The 1,570-nt window shown below is 56.1% G+C and overlaps 2 protein-coding genes across 2 annotated transcripts in view; both read right to left on the reverse strand.

The window, feature by feature from the left end:
* The window catches only part of LOC119587764 (B-cell lymphoma/leukemia 11A-like), a gene marked incomplete in the record, with an annotated part of 884 nt that extends 233 nt beyond the window's left edge, over window positions 1–651 (reverse strand). Inside the window, 1 exon segment of the mRNA XM_037936452.1 lies at window positions 1–651. Within this exon segment, the coding sequence (XP_037792380.1) occupies window positions 1–321 (321 nt within the window).
* LOC119587762 (protein tramtrack, beta isoform-like) overlaps window positions 1–1,570 on the reverse strand; it is a gene marked incomplete at its 5' end in the record, with an annotated part of 48,755 nt that overhangs the window by 29,182 nt on the left and 18,003 nt on the right.

Raw genomic sequence — 1,570 nt, forward strand, 5'->3', positions numbered from 1 at the left:
ATTATACTCGTACACGTCTTGGCCGTGCAAGAAGCGCGCGTGCCGCCGCACGTGCGACGACTGCGTGGCACGGTACGGGCACAGCAGACACTGGTAGGGTTTCTCCCCTGTGTGCGTCCGCCGGTGCTTGGTGAGGTCGCTCTTGTGGCTGAACTTCTTGTCACAGAAGTCGCAGCTGAACCTCACGTGGGCAGCGCCGCCGCCGCCAGGGCCGCCTACCCCACCGCAGAGGGCCTTCTCCCCCGCGAACAGCGCGGGACCCGCGCCTCCGCCACGCCTGCCTCCAGACTCCGCTTCGAGCTGCTGGCATGCACTGCTCATCCCACCATACAGCCTGCCACTCTCCCGCCCTACGAGCGGAACCCCGAATACTCCCAGCCGGCTCTACAACAGAAAGCAACACATATGGGGATGTCAATCTCGGCTCACAGAAAGTTGTTGCTTTTTCTCTTGCTTCTGACTTTACAACCTTAAAACATAATGACTTAGCACCAGGCATACCCAATGGATACACTTCCCTCCCTGACTTGAGTGACCCCCATTCTCCTGACCCCCCCCCCCTTCCCTTTGAACCGCCCTTCCTTGCAATCGCCACTCCCTCCTCCTCTTCCTTCTGTCGTCGTTCACCTTATCACAGGCGCTTTCGTAGCACCGGCGCCACAGCACTTTCTTATTCTACATCACTGACAGCTAACTCGTCCATGAGATCTCTCACTCCTTCTCGACAAGGGAAACACCGAGTCAAGAGGCTACGGGATGCGGCGTCTGAAACTGGTGTTTGCGCAGAATGTGTCTCTTGAGATTGGCTCTCTGGGCAGCTCGGTAATGGCAAATGGGGCACTCGAACGGTTTCTCGCCGGTGTGCGTTCGTATGTGCTTGCGCCAATCCCCAGCGTAGAAGAAGGTTTTCGCACATATACGACATCCGTAAAGCGTTCTTCCCAGATGGTCTTGAGCCTTGTAGCGTAGCGTGTGGGTGTCCGGACGAGGGACGAGGCCACTCATGTCTACGCCTACCATGGTACCTGCCAGCACGCCCTATAAGGAAAAAAAATATCCTCTCAGTGGTCCCGATCGCTCTCATCCAATGTTACCAAACAGCCATCAAAATCTGAGGTACTCTCTCTATGCATATGTTATTTTTATCCTTCTTTTTGTCTACCCGTCTTGACTCAGAGAAGGCGCTGGCCCATGTCTCCTCACGATATGGCCACGCAGGTGAACCTTCTGGGTGGCGCAATAACTACAGTACGGACACTTGTAAGGTTTTTCTCCCGTGTGTGTTCGGATATGTTTACGCAGGTCATTGGTAAACTGAAAGACCTTCCCACAGTGATCGCACACCCGACCTCGACCCTTGCCCTGAAGGGAGCTCAGGTCATACGAAGGAGACTCTTTGCTAACGTTCTCGGGCCAGGTCCCCGGCAGTCTGAAGTGATCCGACAAGGCCAGAGCCTGGCAAGAGCCTCCCGTCAGGCTCGACTGCCTCACATCGAGCGCTATCTCGTACGTGTTCCCTTCCCTGACTAGCCCTCCCCCTCCACTCGCTAATAGCCCTCTGGTCATGGCG

Source organism: Penaeus monodon, chromosome 23 (genome assembly GCF_015228065.2).
Source record: "Penaeus monodon isolate SGIC_2016 chromosome 23, NSTDA_Pmon_1, whole genome shotgun sequence".
Classification (NCBI taxonomy): domain Eukaryota; kingdom Metazoa; phylum Arthropoda; class Malacostraca; order Decapoda; family Penaeidae; genus Penaeus; species Penaeus monodon.